The sequence below is a fragment of the Telopea speciosissima genome, chromosome 2, assembly GCF_018873765.1.
Source record: "Telopea speciosissima isolate NSW1024214 ecotype Mountain lineage chromosome 2, Tspe_v1, whole genome shotgun sequence".
NCBI classification, from domain to species: domain Eukaryota; kingdom Viridiplantae; phylum Streptophyta; class Magnoliopsida; order Proteales; family Proteaceae; genus Telopea; species Telopea speciosissima.
Genome location: NC_057917.1, coordinates 55,952,151 through 55,973,407, shown reverse-complemented (window position 1 = coordinate 55,973,407; position 21,257 = coordinate 55,952,151). Strand labels below are relative to the sequence as shown.

Sequence of the window (21,257 nt, the reverse complement as noted above, 5' to 3'; positions counted from 1 at the left end):
TAGGGCCCAATACACCACAACCAATCATCATCCAGAACTGATGAGATACTATTCACCCTTCCTCGGGTACTAGTACCTACAGATGTATTTCAATACAAAATAGGGTATTTGATTGAATTAGATTTTGATTTTTTTTATTTTTTGGGTAAGAAGACTTTGAAATTGACACGTGGCTAATCTAAACTATGTCATCTGTATCTAACAGTTGGAATAGACATATCATTTGTCCACGTGACAGAATAAATACCTATGTCAAAAAATAATCATGTGGGGATAATAATTTTAAGTTTAAAAATTTCATTTCTCTTGCAACCAAAGAGCATTACCTTCCCTTGTTCCCCTTGCAACCAAACAGAGCTGTCACGAGCCTAGGGCCTGGCTTGTTTTTTGGATGAAATGATAAGCCTTGGCTTTTGGATTGTGAGCGATAAAGCTGGAAAGGCAAAAAGCCGACTACCGAGTGCCAAGATACTGAAAGTGAAGTCCAAATCCATTTGTAGTTGGGTATAATGGGCTTTAGAGCCCAGTATGGGCCCCATATTTATCAAATCCTTATTCCGCATTCTTGTTTGCTTGCGTTGGCAATGCCGGGGCCATAGCCTAAGCTTGTGGATATCATTTGTTCCAGAGTTTTCATGGTCCCTCGCTCACTACATCGTATTTTAATACACATACTGACCATTTCCTATCACACCTTAACTGTGCTACTACTTCGCTCTTCTTCTTCTCTCTCCCTGCATCTGCTTCACCAGGTCAGTCATCTCTCAGTTTATGCCTTTCTCTTCTCTTGAATTGTTTCTACTGTTCTACTGTTTCTTCGAATTGTCAGTGTTCTGTTTCTTGTATATGAAATATCTGGTAGAACTTCAATATGGTGGTTGTTAGATTGGATTAGCTTTCTTTTTTCTTTTTTTTTTTTTTTGGGTAAAAGTTTGGATTAACTTTCTATTTCGAACCTATGTTGAAGACAGAAACACAACGCGTAAAGCTCAGGTGTTTTATAATCTCACTTTGAATCGTTCTTTTCCCCTGTATTTTTTTTTTTTTTGAGAGTTTCATAGGACAGGTTTGAACCAGGTTATCGTATCAATTATATTAGTTTTTTGTTTGGAAAGCACACATGGAATGTGATATTTCATGCAATCCGGCCGATATGATTTCTGCAAACCATATATCAAATTGTGTCATTGAGGTACTGCAACTTGGAAAATTTTATTTTCTTAGTTGTCCATGCCTTCCTTAATGTGTTCATGGTTCAAGTAAGTAAAATGGGCAATAGGACTAGCCTCTACTGATTCCAATTCTGATCCAGGTGGAATTGGCCAAGAATCTGTTAGAATTGCCTGAACCCTAGAAAAAACCAAATAATAATCGTCTGTTTCGATCAGCTAGAATCGGGAGAGGATCGGTCCTGATTCCTTGAGCCAAAAATACGTTCATATGAGATGCTGAACTTCTCTCAATAAGTTCAGAGACATATATCTCGATAAGGGCTTTGTAGGAGGTTTAAATTAGTGCATGTGGTTTAAAATGGAGAAATATGTTTAAATGTGTACTCGTTGCGATATTGTGTCGTATATGAGAGGAAAGAAATGCTAGGCTATTATTGAGAACGCAGTAGTTGCCTGTGGGGCGTTGTAAAGGGGGTGCAAATTTTTTTTTCGAGTGAATGATTATTGATTGTTCTCCGGGTTGGGGTAAGGCGGGAATGTCCCCCCTTGTATTTATTTATTTTGATTGTTTCTATTTTAATAAAATCCTAAAGGCCATCCCGTGTCCTAGAGAATATTCGGGATTAAAAAAATATAAAAAATAAAAAAATAAAAAAAATATATTTATGCTAGGCTATTCCATGACAAATTCAGTACATGGGAAAAGGTTATCAGTTGGATAAACCCTAGGGTAGCATGCTGGCATCTGCTGATTATCTGTTTAGGGTGTCCTGAGTCCTGACCGATTATTTATATAAACATTGGAGTTACTTGATAGACTCAATCACTCAAGATCATAGGTCCACATCTTGGTTCTTTTAAGGAGCCTCCTTGAGAAGGTTCTGTTCAACTGAATGTCTATACATGTTTGTTGGGTAATCCTGGCCTGGCAGTTAGTGATGGAGAGGAAAGTAGTGTATTAGTTTCTATGTTGGGCCAACAGGTGAGGGGATTCAAGTGGAGTAGAGTTGCTGTCTCGTGCTCATGGATTGAGATACGTGAGATCCAAGGGATTCCGTAGTGTGACAGTGGAAGGAGACTCCTCTAGTATTGGAGGGGGGAGGGGGGTTGCGTGCGTGCGTGCATGTGTGTGTGTGTGTGTGTGTGTGTTCTGTGTGTGTGTGTTATCTAGCTTCCTTTGGAATCGACTAGTTTGATTTGAAGCCAAGATCTGCTAAAGTCTGCAGAATAGCTTGCTAAACAGAAGGTTGTCAAATTCTCAAGGAGAAAAATTTGGCTGTCGGACCCTAATTATGTTATGGCTTGTCTGATCTGTTGGGATCCTTTTTTGCATTTTGTTTTGATTCCTTCTATGGTACTCAAATGTTTTATTTTGATCTGATATGCTGTTTGTTCTTTCTATTCTCAATTAATTTCTAATTAAGTTGGTTCTTCAAAGCCACCCCCAAAAAAAGAGGAATGAAACTGCTAAAGGAAAAAGGTACAATGTAGTTAATACGGTATTTGAATGCTTACAACATACGGATAGCTTTGTATATTGTCTGTGTTTGATACCAAGATTGTAACTCAGGTACCGGAGGTCACATATGCAACCACCCAAAGTTTTTATTAATTTTGCAGTGCCAGGGTATTTGACACCTGTAGCACTGCTGTTTCCAGATTTGGTTGATTTGGTAGAAATAAGTGTCTTCTAAGAAATTCATCCCTCATTATAAAAATGGCCTGCCCGGGTGGTGGGGGGGGGGGGGGGATGAAAATACATCCAACATCTGTCAATTTTAGTAATATGAAATTTCTTTAACGTATTTGCTATAGAAGCATTGTTCTGAATGGGAGATCTAGGGTTCCTAAGTAACCATAAGTATTATTCTGAATATGTTTTATTCTAGTGGAGGTAACTTTTAGTATCTTAACCTAAAGTTTTGATTTTAATGGATGCTACCTAATGTGGCACATGCATTTTGTGTTTCAGATTGAGAATGGTACAGAAAATCCGGCAAGAATTTTCTTGGTGACTCGATCTATCCTACCAGTTGTTATCAATTATCATCGTTATTCATTTGCTACTTAGTTTAATCATCAATATGGCCCTTACTCCAAGCCAAGTTTCCGCTGGCCCTATGATGACTGATAAGGCCAATAAGATTGAATCATATGGAGCTGTTTATTTGTTTTCCAAGTCATTACAGCACACTGGGTTACATCCTACGAGTCAAAGAATTGAATTTAGAAGATCTAATAATGGACATCTCTTGGCTGCAAAGTTTAACTTCTCTTCAGAGAGTTTATGGCGTCTATGTGGAAAGCATTGTATTTACACAGTCTCTCGAGAACCTTCTGTTATATGCTCATCCACAGGAACACATAATACTGAAGCAAAAGAATGTGTTAGACACTCTGATGATTGTTCAGATATATCAAGGTATGAGTTTTCTAATTACAGAACTGGTGGACTGGAAATTTTTGTATTGACATAGTTATAAGACACCTACAAGTAGTAAATTCACTTTTCTTCCATCTTAATTTTGGCATTCTATTAATCTTAGATGGTTTCTGTTGTAGTTGAGTGTTATGTTGTAGATGTAAGTGATAGAAGGAGAGGAAGTTGAAGGAGGAAGAGGGAAGAAGGAGAAGAAGGAGACAAGAGAGGAGGGAGAAGAGTTCGGTTGTAATGCTTGTGTCTGAGATTATTCTCTCCAGTCTCCACACCTATATTACTCCACTAACAACAATAAACATATTACATCCAACCCTCCTAGGGAGGGAAAAGGTAAAAAAGGTGAAGAAAGGAGAAATTACATTATAAGTGAACTAGACAAGGTCCGATTCCTAAAGTACCCTTAGAACATTAATTCTAATAACTCTAACACTCCCCCTTAAGTTGGAGAATAAATGTCATGCATTCCCAGCTTGCATAAGAGGATACCGAACTGAAAAGAGGGAAGGCCTTTGGTGAAGATGTCCGCCAGTTGATCACCAGTCTTCACAAAAGGGGTACAAATACGGCTAGAGTCTATCTTCTCCTTAATGAAGTGTCGGTCCACTTCAATGTGTTTTGTCTTGTCATGTTGCACTGGATTGTGAGCAATACTGATAGCTATCTTGTTATCACAGTAGAGCCTCATAGGATCTTCAGTGCCAAACCCCAATTCTTGAACCAATCGTTTCAACCATATGAGTTCACACACTCCATGAGCCATAGCTCTAAATTATGCCTTTGCACTAGATCTGGCTACAACAGGTTATTTTTTGTTCCTTTATGTGACTAAGTTTCCTCCCACAAATGTACAATAACCAGAAGTAGATCTCCTGTCTGTGATGGATCTAGCCCAGTCAGCATCAGTGAAACCTTCCACTCTCAAGTGATTGTGCCTGGCATACAACAGTCCTTTCCCAGGAGAAGACTTCAAATATCTGAGGATGCGATACACAACATCCAAGTGGCCACTCTTAGGGGCATGCTTAAATTGACTCACCACTCCCACTGCATAAGAGACATCTGGACGAGTCATAAAGAGGTAGATAAGCTTCCCCACTAGTCTCTGGTACTTTCCCGCGTCAACAAGAGAGGGACCACAATCTTCCCCTAATTTGTGGTTCTGCTCAATAGGAGAATTTACTGGTTTACCTGTCTCTGTCAACAAATCAAGAACAAATTTCAGTTGACATTTGTTGATTCCTCTCTTGGACCTTAATACTTCAATTCCCAAGAAATACTTCCAGGGACCCAGATCTTTGATTTCAAACTGTTGAGCCAATTAGGTCTTCAGCCTATTTATCTCTGCTCTATCATCTCCAGTGACAACAATATCATCAACATAGACAATAAGGGCTGTGATGGTACCATTACCCCTCTTGGTAAAGAGAGTGTGATCAACTTGACTTTGGGAATATCCATTCTTCAAAATGGCCTGCCGAAATCTCTCGAACCATACCTTTAGTGACTGTTTGAGGCCATATAGAGCTTTCTTGAGACAACACACTTTCCCTTCAACGGAAGGTATTTTGAAGCCTGGAGGGGTTTGCATGTACACCTCCTCTTCCAAGTCACCATGAAGAGAGACATTCTTTACATCTAACTGATATAATGGCTAATCTTTATTGGCTGCCAAGGATAACAGGACTCTTATGGAGTTATGCTTAGCCACAGGAGCAAATGTCTCTCGATAATCATTCTATAGACTTGACTGTACCCCTTGGCCACCAACCTTGCCTTGTATCTGTCAACTGTACCATCAGATTTATACTTGATTGTGTAGATCCATTTACATCCAACTGGGACACGTCCCCTGGGAAGATCCACCAATTGCCAAGTACCATTCTTTTCTAGGGTCATCATCTCCTCAGACATAGTTTGTCTACACTTTGGGTCAGACATAGCCTCAGTAACATTCTTGGGAATAGAGGCAGAAGAAAGAGCAACACTAAAGGTAAAACCTGGAGGAGAAAGAGCATCATAGGGAATAAACTAGGATATAAGATTAGTACAAGCTCTTTCCTTTTCTAGCAATAATATGAAGGTTTAAATCAGATGGAGGAGAAGGGATGTCACCTGATTGAGGAGAATGAATCTCAGGATGTGGATCTGGATCCAAAAAGGACTCTTGGCAGGTCTTCTTTCCTTTACTCTTCAAGCTTTCACCTTTTTTGTACTGAATGTGGTAATCCTTCTCATTACCAGAACCACTTTCAACAATCAATTCTGTTTCAACCAATTTAGTATTCACACCTGATTGATCATCAGTATCAACCACATCCACAGTCCTGTGTTTTCTAATGTCAAGTATAAAAGGAGAGGTAGGGAGAGGTGAATGAAGGAAATCAACAGCCTGGTTACTTCCACAATTCTCCCCCTGAAGAGGATGCTGAGAAGGGACAAAGAAAGGGACAAATTCAAGAAAGGTGACATCTTTGGAGAGAAGGTACCGACGAGCAGAAGGATGATAGCACTTGTAGCCTTTGGAAGTAGAAGAATACCCAAGAAAGAGACACTTGAGAGCTTTGGGATCAAGTTTAGTGCGATGGGGTTTGTTAACATGCACATAACAAACATAGCCAAAGACTTTGGGAGGAAGAGAGAAAGCAGAAACCTCTGGAGCTTGAGTGTCTAAGGGAGATTTGGAGCCAAGGAGTTTGGTAGGCATGCGATTGATGAGAAAAGAAGCAGTGAGAAGACCTTCAGACCAGAAGGTCTTAGGAATATGCATGTCAAAGAGAAAACTCCGAGTGATTTCCAATAAATGGCAATTTTTCCGCTCAGCAACCCCATTTTGCTGAGGGGGGGGTGTCAACACACGTTAGCTGATGGATAATGCCATTATTAGTAAAGAAGGTTTGAAGGCCACCAAACATGTACTCCGCTCCTTTATCCGACCGAACAATTTTGATTCGAGAATCAAACTGAGTAAGAATAGCTGATAAAAATTCTTGAATGCATCACATACATCACTTTTATGCTTCATAAGGACAGGCCAAGTAACATGAGAAAAATCATCGACAAATGAGACAAAGTAACGATAACCAAATAAAAAGGTAGTAGGGGAAGGTCCCCAAACATCAGTATGCACAATATGAAAAGGAGAAGTAGATCTATTACCATGGTAAGGGTAAGATGAACGACAATGTTTTGCAAACATACATGGTTTACATTGAAAAACATGAGAAGAAGCAGTAGAAGAAAATAAGTGAGGTAATTGTTTCCTCATTACAACAAAAGATGGATGGCCAAGACGACGATGCCATAACATAACAAAATCCACAGAACTACTGTCATTAAAGTCCACACACATAGGACTAAGCTGTGGGCAAAAAAGGTTAAAAAAAATAAAGGCCTTGCTCCTCACGACCACTGCCAATAATCCTCCTCGTCACCAAATCCTGAAAAAGACCGTGAGAAGGAAAAAAATGTGACACAACAGTTTAGAGATTTAGTTAAGTGGCTCACAAACAAGAGATTAAGAGTCAGGTTAGGCACATGAAGGACAAAAGTAAGTGAAATGGATGTTGTAACAGGAATGCTACCCTTGCCAGAGATGGAGGAAAGGGAGCCATCAGCTACCTTAACCTTATCCTGACTAGAGAAAATGGTATAGGAATCATAATGATGGGACGTACCAGTCATGTGGTCAGTAGCATCAGAATCAATGACCCAAGATTGGGCTGCAGTAGAAGCTGAGGTGGAGACTTGCAAAGCTGAGGATGAAGAGGAGCTGGCCACTGTAGGTGTAGGAGATGTGCCCAGCTGGGACATGACCCTGCGAAATACTGCATCTGCCAATGTGGAGTCATCCTGTGTATTAGGTGGGTTCTCTGTAGCATCTGCTAGAGTCATCACAGAATGTGCTCGAGCTCCCCCTCGACGGCCACCACGAGTACCACCAGCACCACCACGGGTACCAAGAGGACGGCCATGTAGAGTCCAATACCGATCCTTAGTATGTGCAGATCTACCATAGTGATCACATTTAAACCTGTCTCGACTTCCTCCTCTAGCACCACCTGTTTCTCCTGCACTGTCTTCCCCACGGTTAGGTCCTTGGCCTTTACCACCCCCATGGGTGAAAGAACTAGAACTGAGAGCAGATCTCTCAAGGGATGATGTTGGTGCTGATTCCATAGCAAGACGCCGAGTCTCCTCACTCTGTAAATAGCTGCAGACCTCATCAAGAGATGGGAGAGGAGACCGGCCTAAAATCTGGATTCTGATTGGTTCATAATTAAGGTTCAGGCCACCAAGTAAAGTGAAGATATGCTCCTTTTTAAGACAGCGATACACCTTTGCCTCATCCGCTGGGTTGGTCAATTGAAGGTCCAACTCCTCCAAAAGACTAATATAGGCATTATAGTACTCAGAAATGGTCTTGTCACCCTGCCTCATTGCAATAATTTTTTGGTGAAGCTAATAAACTTTGGCAGAGTCACCTACCCTGTCAAATGTCTGAGAGACACTGTCCCAAATGGCCTTGGCAGTTTCCTTTCGCATAAACCTTCTCCCAATCTCGGGCTTCATGGAGAAGATGAACCATGTCATGACGATGGAGTTTTCTGTCTCCCATTTCTCATAGGTAGGAGAACCAAGCTCTGGGGCTGTAATAGGTCTTGTAATATACCCAAGTTTCCTTTTGCTCCTAAGGGAAAGTTTCATGGAGTGAGACCAAATCCAAAAAATTGGTGTTATCTAGCTTCACAATGGAAATCTGTGGATGTGAGTTCTCAAAGACAAATTGAGGGGCTGCCGGAGTAGGCTGTGAATCAGCCGAACCAAGCCCGGAGACATCAGAATCAACCATATTGTATAGGAAACGACACTTGACCATAAACCAAGGTGTCCAAATCAGGTGGGTAGTACACACTCAATCCAAATATGCAGTCCCACACAAAGAAATATCCAGCAAGAAGGAAAAAAACACCACAAATCAAGATAAAATCCACCTTAGCTCTTGCCAAGAAACGATACCAACTCAAGCAAAGTCAAAAAACACTGCCAAGACTGTCCATAGTATGGTTTTAACCAAGAGAGCCATATATTGCAGACCAAATGTAAGAGAAGAAGAGGAAACAGAATCGGCTTTACCCTGTTAGGTTTCACGAAAATGAGCTAAACTCAAAGAACTTCTTCAAGCAACTAAAGAGGAGCAACAGGAGCATAACCAGCACCCTTGGGCGATTCTAATGGTCCATCCCCAAGACCAAACACATGCCGAAGGAGAGAACTTGGACCTGCAACTGTGAACTGGCGGAAACCTAGGAACAGCTTCAAGTCTTCTGAATCCTATCGTGGCTCTAGGGTTCTCCTTCGCTTCTCCTATCGTGACTTTTCTCTGTCTTTTTTAAAGCTTTGTAAGTACTGGTTATTGGTTTCTCTGCTGCTACAAAAACATTCAAAGCACTCTTTTGTGTATTGTTATTGACATAGCAGTTGTGATTCCTGTGACTCCATATATATATATATATTTGCAATTGAATTGTCGATATTCATATATTCTGTGTTGATTTTTGAAAATGCTGAGATTTCTGGGCAATTTCTAAGATAAACGGGATGATCCATCCGTTGTATCTGCTAATACTTCTCTCATTTTCTTTGTCTGACCCATTGTTCCTCTCGGTTCTCAATCGAAAAATAGATGTCTATCAAAATTTCATGAAATAGCTGCCAATTTGTCCAAAAAAATTCCATAATAGGACTTAAACTATATTTTCGCTCCTTATATCTCATTGTACTCACTCTTTGTTCTATGTGTCCATGAACCATTTGTTTTCCCTTTCCCTTTTTCTTTTCTTGGATTCTGTTAGAAGCTTTTAGTCTGTTACTGTTCTAGAAGGATCCCTTTTCTCACATTCGAGTAGATTGACCTTCTAGTTCTTTTCTTTTGTTTTATGTTTGAAACTGTATCAAGAATTGTAAATATGATGCACAAAACACACAATGAAAAAGTTGCATGCACACATTCTATTGTGTTCAAAATGGCTTCTGGTTAGAATAATTATTTATGAAAGTTGAAAACTGGTAATATACAAAATGCAAATATGGACCATATATCTCCTGCATGTGCTTTGTTTTCAAGGAGTGATCTAGCATAGAATATTATAATTTCTTACTCTATTCCATGCTATTGTTGCAAGTGGCGAAATACTTTAAACCATGCTATTATTCTTCTCTGCTGGTAGTTGCTCCACTGCTTTTCCAATTGCAGCGTTGGTATGGTTTTCTTTAGTACTGACCTTCAAAAGTTTATGTAATTGTAATTTGTAAAACTCTTATTTCATGAATATCCCATTTTTGTACAGAACCCAAATTGGAGATCAGGAAGTTGAAGAGCTTTTTGATTCGTTCTTGCCTGAGCACCCAGTCATGGCTGAAAGCCCTTCTACTTACTCAAGACAGGGCTTAGCTGAGGCTTGCAAATTTGTTTACAATGATGCAAAGTTTGTTAATGAAAGGGCTCGCAATGACATCGTCTTGCTTTCACGGTAATATTTACTTCAACAGAATTTGATCTTTACCTATTGAATCCTTCAAAGAAAATGCACTCAGTCACTGGTTTGTTTTCTGATGTACCACCCTCTCTTAGACAGATATAGTTGTACAATAGTATTGATTGTTGTTCTGGCATATGCTTGAGATTTGTTTTGGTCAGAGTTTTTCACATGTTCATTATGCTGCTTTGCAACTTTTGTATACTTGGGGATTTTTACTCACATTTTCCTGCTATGCATTAGTGGCATAATGAGATTGAATGATCGGGCACGCCAAGATGTTGCAATTCTTGGTCTAGAGTTTCTTAAGCTTGATGGTAAGTTTTGTTAGTTCCTGTTCCTTGAGTAGTTTTATTCTGGATCTCGGAGAATATGCAATGTCATATAATTTGATTGGCTGAGTTTATTTAATGAGATGTATTATACATTGCCCTGGCTTTTTTTTCTGTTAATTTTGAACATGAATGGTACTTTGCAGCTCGGGCACGTGAGGATACTGAGAAGATTGACCATGGTGTGAAGAGGAAAGCAGAACGACTACATCATATAGCTATGGTACATCCTCTAGCTTAGTGCAGTTGTTGGTTGCACGTAACAGGGTTGTCTTCCCAGATGACCAAAGTATTAATGACTTTTTTATGCGCTATCAGCTCCTTAAGGACAAAGCTGGATCTAAGCTGAAAAGTGTGGCAGACAAGCATTGGAGTGATGGGGCATTGGAGGTTCTATTTCTGCTTTAATGTACTTTATTATGATAATACCGATGCATGGAAGAATAAGTATGATGCAGTAGGTCCTTCTTGGACCAGTACAAGCCAGTTTGGGAGCCCAGGCCGAGACGGGCTGGGTCCAAATCTGGTATTTCAGTCCACTAGGATATTCTGGTGTTAATTTGGGCTATTCTTGTAAGTTGGTTTTTATTTTATTGAGTGAAAGATAGGTAACGATAGGAGTTAGTACAGAGTTGTGTGTCTCACTTTTACATTCTGTCCAGTTTTAGATTTCGGTTGGGATTAATAGTCTTGAGTCTATACATGTATACATCACGAATGGAGATTTGGATTTGAATGAAATGTTTAATTTGAGTTTATGTCGACTGTTGTGAGTCTAATGGCTGGTTCGACTGGTGCTTCCTCCTCCTTCCCCTTGTTCGATTCTCTTCCGATGATCGTATTTCTTCTCAGGTGTGTCGTCCCCTTTCTTCCTTCCCCTTCTCCCATATCTTCCTTCTTTCATGTTTTCCTGCCATCATTTGCCCTGTTCTATTCTATTCTGTTCTGGTGACACTTGCAGCCCCAAAGGTTGGGATCCATCTCCTTCATTCCTTCCCCTTTCGTCCTAAAATTTTGTAGAGAAGTCATAAATTCCTGGGAGATTCCGATTACTGAATCTGAGCCTGAGAGTCTACCAGGTTCGTGAGTTCTAGAGGAAAGTTCAGACCTGATTCTCCTTCTACTGCCAGTGTCTGGTTTCAGAATTTTTCCTGAAGCTGATACCTGATTTCTGGAATTGCTAGTGGTTCTTCCTATTTCTTAAGAGGTTTGGGGATTAGGTACTCCTAGATTTTTCTTGGATTTGGCTGTGCAGGGAGGGAGTACTATCGAACTGTTGAGGGACTGGTGTATCATGCTCTTTCTTTAACATGAGTTCTTCTTCTTATTATTATTAACAACATATTTTATTTATGTAAAAGCCCTTATATATCCAAGTATGTTTAATTCATTCCCCATCCTTCGTGTAATTTACAGAAACACCTTCCACTTCAATGATTCATTCCAGTTAAGTCCCTAAATATGTTTTCTCTTCACGGGTTCCGACAACAACAAAGTCTTATCCTAACTAAATGGGGTCGGCTACATGGATCCTTGCCCTCGAATCAGCTCTATTCGAAGTCATACTTGATACAAGGCCTAAGCTATGCGTGTCTTTCCTCAACATTTCCCCTAGGTTTATTTTAGTTCCTTCAATCTAAATCAAATCACTCCTCCCTACTGGAGCATCCCAAGGCCTCCGTTGAACATGGCCATGCCATCTCGAGCAACTTTCTCATAGCTTATCGTGTATCAGAGCTACTCCCAAATCAGTTTTAATATGGTCATTCCTTATTTTATCCTTCTTAGGTTTGCCACTCGTCCATCTCAACATCCTCATCTCTGGCACACTTAGTTTATCTATATGACGCTTCTTAAGTGCTCAACATTCCGCCCCATACATCATAGCCGGTCGTATAACTTTCCTATAGAATTTTTCTTTAAGCTTTAAAGGAATACGTCGATCACGCAACACTCCAAACACACCTCTCTACTTCATCCATTCTATTTTAATTCTCTATGAAACATCTCTATATCACATTCTTTATGTATAATTGAGCTGAGATACCTAAAATAATCACTTTGCAGAATCTTCCTCTCATCAATTTTCATAATCTCATTATTCGTCCTAGTGTCTAGAGTTACACACCATATACTCCGTCTTCGTTCTACTTATTTTAAAACCTTTTGATTCCAAAGTTAATCTCCATAACTCAACTTGGCGTCAATCCCTCCACCAAAATAATATGATCAGCAACAAGAATACACCAAGGGACTTCCATTTATTTATGAAATTACCACTAATTTTTCTATTTGAAATGCCATCATTTAGTGGGCCCATAGCTACCCAAAATCTAGGTTTTGGGACCCTGGTTGCATTAAAGTAGGTGAGGTCGTTAATTGATGTAGATGGACGAAGTTGAGTGGTTGAAACTTTGTATACGTTTTTATACTCCTCAAAACTTCATTATATAGCTTCCACTTTCTCTTCTTTTGGAATCCCCAAAAAAAGTCCGTATTCTTAGTGATTGTCAAGCTCTTTCTTGTGCTGCTGTCTAAGCTTTAAAGGGATACGTCGATCACGCAACACTCCAATTCCACTTCATCCATTCTATTTTAATTCTCTATGAAACATCTCTATATCACATTCTTTATTTATAATTGAGGTGAGATACCTAAAATAATCACTTTGCGGAATCTTCCTCTCATCAATTTTCATAATCTCATTATCTGTTCTAGTGTCTAGAGTTACACACCATATACTCCGTCTTCGTTCTACTTATTTTAAAACCTTTTGATTCCAAGGTTGATCTCCATAACTCAACTAAGCGTCAATCCCTGCTTGTCTTATCCACCAAAATAATATGATCAGCAAAAAGCATACACCAAGGGACTTCCATTTATTTATGAAATTACCACTCATTTTTCTATTTGAAATTTCATCATTTAGTGGCCCCATAGAGACCCAAAATCTAGGTGTTGGGAACCCTGGTTGCATTAAAGTATGCTTAGATTTATTGTTATATACTGTCTATGCCATCGTTGGTTCCGAACTTGTAAGTAGGTGAGGTCATTAATTGATGTAGATGGACGAAGTTGAGTGGTTGAAACTTTGTATACGTTTTTATACTCCTCAAAACTTCATTATCTAGCTTCCACTTTCTCTTCTTTTGGAATCCCCAAAAAAAGTTCATATTCTCAGTGATTGTCAAGCTCGCTCTTGTGCTGCTGGTCTTGTTGGGGCTGACATCATCATTCTTCTAAACACAGTCGTGATCAGGTGAACCATTGGTTTTCACTGGCAAAAACCAGTTTTTTGGTTTAATAGTACTGTAATCCTCTAGTCAGGGTTGAAACGGTAAATACTGCCTTCTGATAACTTTTTGTTGAGAATCAAGGCAGCAAGCCTATATAAAAAAAAAGAGCAAGTTGCATACACCAAATAGAACTTTGAGGCATCTTCTGAATTAATACTAGATAACGCAGATATGATCTTATCTTATTTGGAAAAGGGCTTCAAACTGTAAGGATCATAAATTTTTAGAAAGCTCTGTATAGTCCACCTCTGTTATATCCCTTTCCAGAGGTTGTGAAGAAGAGATTCCACAACTCCTGTATCCCTTGAAAAGTAGCTAATGCTTCTACTTGAGCAAGAAAATTTTTGTGAAAGGGACTCTTGAGTTCCGCTCAAGAAGAGTCTATCCATTGTACTGAGTACGAATGCCATGGATAAATAGAGTTTGGCTCAGAAGACCTGCCTCTTTCCGATACCTGCAACTTCCATTGGAAACTGCTTTGGCCAGAGGGACATAGGGGTTGGCACATGATCTTAGATTCACATATTAAATCTATGGTTGTTCCTAATGCTGAAGTGGTGAATACTTGTGGTGGTCCCTACTCCCCATGTCTGAGGACCGTGTCCCGAAATTAAGGGTGTCAAAATCATACCAAAACCAAACCGAATTGTTTAAACCGGAATCGGAAAACCATTTATTAAATGGTTTGGTTATGGATTCATAAATGGGACTGTTTATTTAAACGGTTCGGTTTGAACTGTTTAGCCAAATGGTTTGAAACCGTTTATAAACCGATAAAACCGGCTAAGCAAATATTTAAGAACTAAGAAACCCTAATCCTAAGAATAAATGCTTTCGTTTCAAGTCTGAAGTATCCCCTTCATTCGCCATCACGCTTCAAGCCTCAAGCTTCAGCCAATCCTGCATGAGCCTCGAGCTGTGAGCTGGATTTGAGAGTTCAAAGGTTTTCTGTCCTCGAGAAGGGAGAAGATCTGAGCTCTGGAGCTCCGTGCGTGGCTCTACTGTGCTTTGTATGTGGGAGGGGGATTCTTGGTGGTGTGCTTAAACCTTATGAGTGTGGTGCCTCCAAGCATGATGCAACAATAGGTTCTTTCTTATTGGTGCTTGTTCTGAGTTCTGATTTCTGAAGTTTCTGTTTCTAAGATCGGGTACTTCTGAGACCATGGTTCTCCATGAAGTTAGGCTTCTTTAAATTTTAAATTAAATTTTGCATTTGTTTTATTGTTTAAATTGTAGGGTTTTAGCATATTTACAGATCCCTAATTACTGGAAAGATTTGCATTGGCGATATTTAATTACTGCAAATATGCATTGGCATATTTACAGATCCCTAATTAGGGTAGTATTTTTGGGTAATCATTCTCATGTAAAGTAGTTTCAAGTTTTCACGTATTGCAGGTTTGGATTGGCCTAAACTACTTTAGATCCTTATTGGGTTCTAAATCTGAATCTACGCTGCAAATTGGTCCAGAATTTCAGCTAGAGAACTTGGCAGATGATCTAATAATACTGCCAAGCGTTTCATAGAATACTCCAATCCTGCTATGATCGATCTTTTGACCTTCGGGATGAGCATGAGTTACACTACAGTAGGGCCTCAATTCAATTAACACCATGATGATGAACCTCATGGAGAACCATGGAAACTGTGTCTGACTGGTTGCATTAGTTTATTTGCATCTCTCATATAACCAGAGCAAGTAATGTGAAACTATAAAATCGTTAATGTGGCACTCAAACTGTTTAAGAATCATTTATCTCAAAAGGGTAATGAAATTGCCGAATTGTTTAATAAACAGTTTTGGTTTCACAAACTGAATCTGTTTAATAAATGGTTCGTTTTTTGGTTATCTTCTATGACACTGTGAACCGAACCACACCATTTAACACCCTTACTCGAAATTAGCTTCTGATGGTGATGATATTTGAGTTGCCAAACCATTTTGTTGGGTTAAGGCGTTGAATTGAGTTGTCAGTGGGGAAGAAAATGAAGAACTTTGGCACCAACATTGAGGCACTACTAGCTGACAAAAAAAAAAAGATAATTCATGAAGTTAATTGGGGACAAGGGTAGTAGTAGAATACAAAGGTGTAGTGCGAAAGGAAGACCCATGGAAGGACTGTGTTCGAATATTAGTAGAAAACAAGGAATAGAGAAATAAAAAATAGGAAGAGAAGAGGATTAAGAGAATAATATGAACTCCTATTCAAATTATGTAGAGTTGGATCATAATAGAAAGGAAGAAATTTGGTTAGATTGCTATTATGCTCAGAACTCAAGAGTTCAAATATTTGGGAATGTTGGAAGTGTTCTCTAACTTTGAGTTCATGGTTTGAAAAACACATTGGCTATTGCTTTCCAATTGAGATTTGGGAAAGGGTGATCACATGAAATCTCCAGTGAATGCTTTTTTCAAACCAACCACTTTGAAAGCTTCATTTTCCATCTTTGTACATGATGGTGAGCCATAGAAGTTGGTCTGTTGCTAGGAACTGTGAGATCTCGAGTAGCCAATGATTTAAAGATTGGAATTGGAATCCATATCATTCCTGGGTTACACTGATCCTAATCAGGTGATCCAGTGGGTAAAAGCCCATGTTACTTCTGGATTGAATAATCCATTACACATGATAGGTTGGATTGATCCCATTCCCTGCCAATACGGATTAGACAATCTAACTTATTCAATACTGATCCTTAGTATCATGCCCATAACGTGATTTGTTACCAAGGTTCAGGAGGAATTCCCACAACTAGTAACTTGTTGATATAATTGAACTACTATATAAACTTTATCAACTACCTGTTTGTACTAGTGAATATGATATTTGGATTTGCAAGGAACTGTTTCATGATGGTCTTTATATTACTTTTAGAGGTTCAGAATATAACTTTGCTAAAAGTCATGTAGAGTCCTCACATCCAATCCAAAGTTGCATTTAATGTGGACTTTGTGTTCTTGATGAAGTCCTAGACCGTCTAGTAGTAAAGAAGTGGGTGTAAGTAAATAAATGTTTTGTAAAAGGAGACTGCTTGGTGGTAAGTCATCTTTCATTATGTATTGGACATTTTTCAAGAGTTCGAGTCAGTAGAGATAATGAAGTTCCCATCAGGTGTTGGCTTGTAACAGGATGGAGGTCTTTTTGAGAGGGTAAAGTTCTGCATAATTTAGTTCCTTTCTCTCGGTTTTGTTGCGTTGGAAAGTGAAAAACAATCACAGCTTTTATAATGAGAGTATCATACTAAAGAGCATTACATCTGAAAAGCCTTATAGACTTCTTATGGGCTTCCACCCGTAATATTTTCTCAGGGATCTCATTTCAGATTCTTAAGAGGGATTGGCCTAGCATAATCTTTTATGGGTTATATATATTTCGTATAGGTAGAGAGAGAGAGAGCATACATAATGCATTCATATGATGCATGAAAGGAAAAAAATCATTGCTTCATGATACTTTCAAACACATCTTGAATCTGCCTTTCCTTTTCTGCTAGGCTGATTTGCGGAGAGCTGACTTCTGTGTTAAACGACGTGCCATGGAAGATGCTTTGATGGCTTTGGAGGTAAATAATGTTAGGCTTTATCATTTTTAGCATGCTTCAGGAAAATTCATGGGGTCTTCACAAGTAGAGTTGTAGGAGTATTTATATAATATGCATCATATTCCACTGAAAATAGGTGCATCATACAACGTAACTGCTGTCATTTCTATATATTGGTAATTCCTTTTCCTCTGGTTGAACACTTGAACTTGTGATGCTTTTTAATGTGTAAAGGCACTGGAGGCAATATGACTGTGTGCTCTTCAAGGAAAATTTTTATATTTCTTACAACTGTAAACACTGCTTCATAATTAAGCCCACTGATCTATATATAAATAGGTTGAATGACTTAATGCATTCTTTTGTCCTTACCAAAAGAGAAATTTTATGCCTTTGCTTTCTGGTCTTTCAGTTTGTCAAGAACATACATGACATGATGGTCAGAAAGATGTACAAGCTGTAAGTTCTTCAAGTGATGGCACAAAGTTTGGTTATTGAAGTTTTCTTTAATGGTTGCAACTCAAGGTATCTCTGGTTATGACATCTGGTCACTGATGTTTTAGTTATATGCAGTCCTTTACGTAGGAAACAAGGCTCTATATCTGCTAATGACATGCTGGGACGTATAATGCTTGAAAAAAATGGCAAGACACTTTATTTTTTCCCAGAAGTCTCCTCCGATCGGATTTCTGCCATTCAGGTATTTTCTGTAGTCTTATATTCTCTCTTTGATTGTTTTTACTTATCAAATTTAGTTTGCTACAATTTTTTGTTGGGTAACTGATTTACAGGATGTATACTGGAGTATGGCATCTGCACTGTCTGAAGCTGATGGCATTGATTACACTGACCCGGAAGAGGTGTAATCCAGATGGATTTGTATTCTTGTTTCTTAGGGCTGGTTATGTACTTTCTGGTTCCCGTTTTGTTCATGTACTCATTTTTTTCCCTACCTGGAGCAGCTGGAATTGTTGGTTGCAACCCTTATAGATCTTGATGCAATGGATGGTAAAAGTAGTGTTTCACTATTGGCAGAGTGTTCAAGCTCTCCTGATGTTAGTACTAGGTGAGCATTTCTGTTTATAATTTATTTATTTATTGTTATTTTTTTTTCTCTTTTCTCATTGATAAAGTTCATTCGGTAATCAAATGAAACCTTTTAATATACAGAGTTGCAAAAGATACCTTACAGTTATAAAGGAGAGGAAGGGTTCTCTGTTCGAGACACGTATTTTGAATGAATCACGAGTTCGAAATTGTCCTATTTTGGTCAATATCTTCAACTTAAGCAGTAGTGCTGAGCTTTGCATTCAGTTTCCTATAGTTAGTTTGGAGATTCTTAAGATATCGAGTTGACTAATTTCTTCAAAAAAGAGGAGACCATCATATTAAAACCAATCCCTAGAAACAATAAAAAAGTCTTGTTTGGACCAGTAAGTCAATTCATAATGTTTTCGATGATCAATTAGTGACAAAAAATTAACGCAGACAAACAGAAGACAACTTGAAAGCGAAATTCATATGCGGGGCTCTATATTGTTTTCTTTTTTTGGTTATTATTATTGATTTTGATCTTCCTCCCTTTTTTCTTCTTTTGGTTATTTTGTTTCCTTACATAGGCAAGCACTAGCCAATGCATTGGCAGCAGCTCCATCCATGTGGACTCTTGGGAATGCAGGCATGGGAGCATTACAGGTGGCTGAATTATTTGAACTATGTGAGCTTACAAACTCTTAACTCTAATTCCTTTACTATGGCACTTACAGCCTTGTTTATGTGTACAGAGGCTGGCCAGTGATAGCAATCCAGCTATTGCAAGAGCTGCATCCAAAGCTATCAATGAACTGAAAAAACAATGGGAAATAGAAGAGGGAGACACTTGGAGGTTCACAATGAATCAGAAGCAGGTCGAGGATATCGATGGTGAAGAAGCTGATGACAGTGTGGACTCAGGCTAAGAAGTTGTTACGTTTGTGTTGTAGATAACTATACGAAAAAGGTTGAATTTGTAAAGTATGACTGATATGAATGTGATAAAATGCTGAAATAATGAAAGGATCTCAGTTCTTCTTCTTGTGTATCTGTCGCCCTTTCTAAAACAAAGTCCAAATTAACATCCTTGAAGTGATTTCTCCCTTGGCGTTTGGGATGTCTTGGGTGCCCCAATGATTTTGGCACTTTTTACAAAAGATGGTGTTTGGACAGTTAGGCGTACAGTTGAGAGAGAGAGAGAGAGAGATGTCCTGTAGAACAGATGAAGACAAGACATGAAAAACAATATTTTCTAAGGTTTTTCTATTTCAATTTTAGAGAATTATTTTAATTTCTCAGGCTATTTGGTATGATTTTGCATCTAATTTTAGAGATTGAACTATTTTAATCTCTCACACATTGGCTATGTAATATGAAAAATGTCTTTGGATTAGATTTCATAGCCTTAAAAGTAGTCGTCATCGTTATTATTATTATAATCTATTTTTAAAATTGAACTATCAAATATATTTCTTATTCTTAAATATTTTCAATTGATGCAGCCTAACATTTTAAATTTCTGACCAAAAAACTATTTGTCGACTTTTTATAGGAATTGATATTTTCCCAATATTTCAGATGGCAAATGAAAATGTTTACATTAGTTGAAAGGGTAAAGCTGTTTGTAACCGAGGTGGTTACAACCACTTGTTGTAACCAATTTTTGTTTTTCTTTTTTATCCTTGATTATAGATATACCCATGACCCATCCCTTAAAAATAACATTGTTTTTGATAATTTCACTCTCCTACCCTTTCTTTCCCATCTCGGTTCCCTGTCCCTCCTTTCCACTTCCTCACCGGATATGGCTCCCCAGCCCCCGCCACACTAATGCTGTAGTGATTTACTCTTCCGCCTCTTACCATTTATTCCAATCAGAAAACTCACCTTCTGGATTGGTGACACCTCCTTCCACTTCTTCTACTTTGGGAAACTAATGTCTTCTCTCCCTAGAGTCCCGATATGACCAAACCTTTCGATGCCAGATCACGAGTTTTGATTAGCAATCACAATCGAGTGGAAGGTGATACCAATCTTACGATCGCAGAGGCCAGTAGCTCTGCTCACCCTTCCCTCAATCCTCCACTTGAGTACGATGCCTTCCAATTTTTATGTTTTTTTTGTGGGGTAAATAAGCCTTCCAACTACTTGCTCAACCTCCACCCAACCTCTTTCCCGTATTCGTCCGTTGCAAACACCATGCTCCCAATATTATCAAATGCCCTAATCGCCTGAATGCTGAGGATATCACTTCTCTTATTCAGATGCCCACTGATACATCCAATATTCACCGGGCCAATCAACAACCGCCATGTGTCACAGACGACCCGCTCCATAACCAAGGGGAACGAACCGAGGTCCCAGCACCCAGGCACGCGGCCACCACTCGGGCGCGGCCTCACCTAGGCGCGGCCACACATCCGGGCGCGGCCTCACCCAAGTGCAGCCTGCACCCAGGCACAGCATCGTGGGCACGTGAGGTGGGGGCTACCCACCTATGACCCGATCGTATCGCTGCAGACTCATGTCACCACTAGGACTCTAGGCCGCTGCTTAGAAGTCACATCACCCAGACGGATTCAAGCACCAAGGACGTTATCACCACACGCGGGTATCTATCCACCAAGGATCTTGATACCACTAGGACACTCCCTCCTGCGGGGAGATGATCAATCAGGATAGAGCCCCGTTACCCAGGGCCTCTATCCACTCAACGGGACAATCGCCATCAAATTGGGACTCTCCACACCGCCATACGCTACTATAAAAGGCAAGGTACACAACCCCATCAGGGGACATCTAAACTCATACTGAATAATCACTATTCATCTATTTGCGCCAGGAGATCTAACTTTGGCATCGGAGAGCCCTAGGTCGGAACCACACAGGTTCTCTCTGCTGACCC

At 39.3% G+C, this 21,257-nt stretch overlaps 1 protein-coding gene across 2 annotated transcripts; it reads left to right on the top strand.

The window, feature by feature from the left end:
* The first annotated feature begins 693 nt into the window (after window positions 1-693).
* LOC122651741 (senescence-associated protein SPA15, chloroplastic) lies at window positions 694-19,400 on the top strand. 2 transcript variants are annotated; one of them, XM_043845259.1, is made up of 13 exons: window positions 694-752; window positions 3,145-3,594; window positions 9,960-10,142; window positions 10,392-10,465; window positions 10,627-10,703; window positions 10,799-10,870; window positions 17,273-17,341; window positions 17,733-17,779; window positions 17,894-18,020; window positions 18,112-18,180; window positions 18,283-18,386; window positions 18,940-19,037; window positions 19,105-19,191. In XM_043845259.1, coding segments are annotated over exons 2-13 (1,260 nt in total). In that variant the 5' UTR covers window positions 694-752; window positions 3,145-3,256; the 3' UTR covers window positions 19,107-19,191. The 2 variants fall into 2 exon arrangements, with proteins under 2 accessions (XP_043701194.1, XP_043701193.1); XM_043845258.1 differs by having other exon boundaries at window positions 695-752; window positions 18,940-19,015; window positions 19,105-19,400.
* Window positions 19,401-21,257: the final 1,857 nt, after the last annotated feature.

Excerpts from the sequence above, each read along its gene's own strand:
- LOC122651741 (XM_043845258.1), top strand. The coding sequence starts at position 3,257 with ATGGCCCTTACTCCAAGCCAAGTTTCCGCTGGCCCTATGATGACTGAT. Across the intron at positions 18,387-18,939 it reads TCTCCTGATGTTAGTACTAG|GCAAGCACTAGCCAATGCAT; the intron begins GTGAGCATTTCT and ends TTCCTTACATAG. Across the intron at positions 19,016-19,104 it reads CAGGCATGGGAGCATTACAG|AGGCTGGCCAGTGATAGCAA; the intron begins GTGGCTGAATTA and ends TTATGTGTACAG.